The sequence below is a fragment of the Prionailurus bengalensis genome, chromosome C1 (assembly GCF_016509475.1).
Source record: "Prionailurus bengalensis isolate Pbe53 chromosome C1, Fcat_Pben_1.1_paternal_pri, whole genome shotgun sequence".
NCBI lineage: Eukaryota > Metazoa > Chordata > Mammalia > Carnivora > Felidae > Prionailurus > Prionailurus bengalensis.
This window is the reverse complement of record NC_057345.1, coordinates 95011914-95014481: the sequence shown is the minus strand read 5'-3', so window position 1 is coordinate 95014481 and position 2568 is coordinate 95011914. Positions and strand designations below refer to the sequence as shown.

Sequence of the window (2568 nt, the reverse complement as noted above, 5' to 3'; positions counted from 1 at the left end):
GTTTTATTTTTAGGGCTAATACCCTACACTTTCAGTCTCCCCCCATTATCAACATTTCCCACTAGAGTGGCACATTTGTTACAATCAGTGAGCCTACCCTGACACATCATTATCCCCCAAAGTCCATAATTTCATTCGAGTGCAGTCTTGACATTGTACATTCTGTTGGTTCTGCCAAATGTATAATAGCGTGTATCCACTTTGTAGTATAGTTTCACTGCCCTAAAATCTTATGCTCTCTATTTATCTCTCCTGCAGCCCTAACCTCTGGCAACTACTGATCTTTTTACTATCTCCACCGTTTTGCCTTTTTTCAGAATGCCCTACAGCTGGGATCATATAGTATGTAGCCTTTTCAGATTGGCTTCTTTCACTTAATTATACCTACTTACAGTTTCCTCCAAGTCTTTCAGATATTGATAGCCCATTATTTTTTAGCATTGAATACTATTTCATTGTCTGCATGCACCATGGTTTATTTTTCCATTTTCCATTGAAGGACATCTTGGTTACTTCAAAATTTGGGCAATTATGAATAAAGCTTCTATAAACATCCATGTAAAGTGTTTTGTGTAGACACAAGTTTTAAACTCATTTCGGTAAATACCAAGGAGTGTGATTACTGGATTGTATGGCAAAAGTGTACTTAGTTTTGTAAGAAACTTCCAAACTGTCTTTTAAAGTGGCTGTACCATTTTGCACTCTCACCAGCAGTGAATCAGAGTTCCGGTTGCTCCATATATTCACCAGCATTTGATGTTGTCAGTGTCCCAGATTTTGGCCATCTAATAAGTACATAGTAATCATCTTGTTATTTTTAATTTTGAATCACAAGTGTAATTTTATATTTATATATGTAGCTTTATGTTAGTTATTTGATTAATGTTTGTCATCCCTTTATAGCCTGTGGGTTCAGTGGAAGCAGGGACTGCCTCTGCTTTTGTTCATTTTATCACCTATATGTAGTACGGTGCCTCGAGCATAGTAGACCTCAATGAATATTTGAATAAATGAGCAACCAGCCTTAGCAGCTCGTTTTGAGGCTGAGCTTTTACACAAAAGATGCAGGTCTACTGAAGATAATGGAGCAGAACCTGACCTATGTAGACCATTCATGGGACACCAGTTCACCTGAGGCTGTCAGAACTCAGCAGCATCCATAGCCATGCTCAGAGGTGTCTGATCATCTGGCTTTAATAACTCCTGGGGTAGTTATTGCCTTTTATGTAGAATATAAATTACTCAATCCAATTAATCATCCCTTGGACAAATATAGAACTTTTCCTTTTTGCATCATCCAAGGAGGAAACTAGGCTTCTTACTCAAGCACATCTTCAGGGCTTCGTGGATGTCTCTGTTTCTCAGGCTGTAGATGATGGGGTTGAACATGGGTGTCAGGATGGTATAGAGCAGAGAGAATCCTTTGCGCAAGAGCTGTGAAGAATTGGCTGAAGGCACGAGGTACGTGGCAATCAGTGTCCCATAAAACACCGTGACCACAGTGAGGTGGGAGGAGCAGGTGGAGAAAGCCTTTCTCCGCCCTGTGCCAGATGGAATTCTTAGGATGGCAACTAGAATGCAGGAGTAGGAGGCTGTGATGAGGAGAAATGGAACCAGAGTCACTGCAGAAGAGGTGGCATAAGCAATGGTCTCGGTCAGTGAAGTGTCCATGCAGGAAAGATGGACCAGAGGCGTGAAGTCGCAGAAGAAGTGATCAATTTCATTGGGTCCACAGAAGGTTAGTCTAGACAGTAGGACCATAGTAATTGCTGTGAGGAGGAAGCAGCAGAGCCAAGAACTGGAAGCCAGCTTAATGCAAAGGAGGCCAGTCATGAGGATGGGATAGTGGAGAGGTTGGCAGATGGCCAGATACCGGTCATAGGACATCACAGCAAGCAAGAGACACTCTGTTGCAGCCAGGGATCCAAAGAAGTAGAACTGTGCCAGGCACCCAGCCACAGAGATAGTCTTCTGCTCAGCTATGATGATCAGCAACATCTTGGGGACGATGTTGGAGGTATACCAGATCTCTAGAAAGGACAAGTTCACCAGGAAGAAGTACATGGGGGTGTGGAGGTGATGGCTGAAAAAAACTAGCAGAACAATGAGGATGTTTCCAGAAAGGATTAAGATGTAGAAAACTAAAAACATCATAAAGAGGAAAATATTTAGCTGTCGGATGGAGGAAAATCCTCGAAGCACAAATTCCACTATGGTTGTTTGGTTTTCCCAGGGTGGGATCACCATGCCTTTGCTTCCCTAGAGCACCCAGCAATAAGACATGCAAAGCACAGAAAGTTCTAGCTTACACATAGACCATGGGTTGACAGTGGATGATTTTCATTCCCCACTCAGATTTTTGGAAGATTTTTTATTTGGGTGGAGGAGTATCTTCTTTTTTCCCCCAAAACCTGAAATGGGAAAGAAAAGAATTTGCAATAAGCACTTGTGACTGCTTCAATCCCCCTTCTTCTCCTACCTATCTAGATCTTTTTTTATTAAATTTTTTTAACTTTTATTCATTTTTGAGAGAGAAAGAGTGTGAGTGGGGGAGGGGCAGAAAGAGGG

At 41.8% G+C, this 2568-nt stretch overlaps 1 protein-coding gene across 1 annotated transcript; it reads right to left on the bottom strand.

Moving 5' to 3' along the window:
• Positions 1-1293: 1293 nt before the first annotated feature.
• Positions 1294-2247, bottom strand: LOC122479441 (olfactory receptor 11A1-like). Its single transcript, XM_043573349.1, has one exon. The coding sequence runs from the start codon at positions 2245-2247 to the stop codon at positions 1294-1296; it is 954 nt and encodes a 317-aa protein (XP_043429284.1).
• Between the last annotated feature and the right edge of the window lie 321 nt (positions 2248-2568).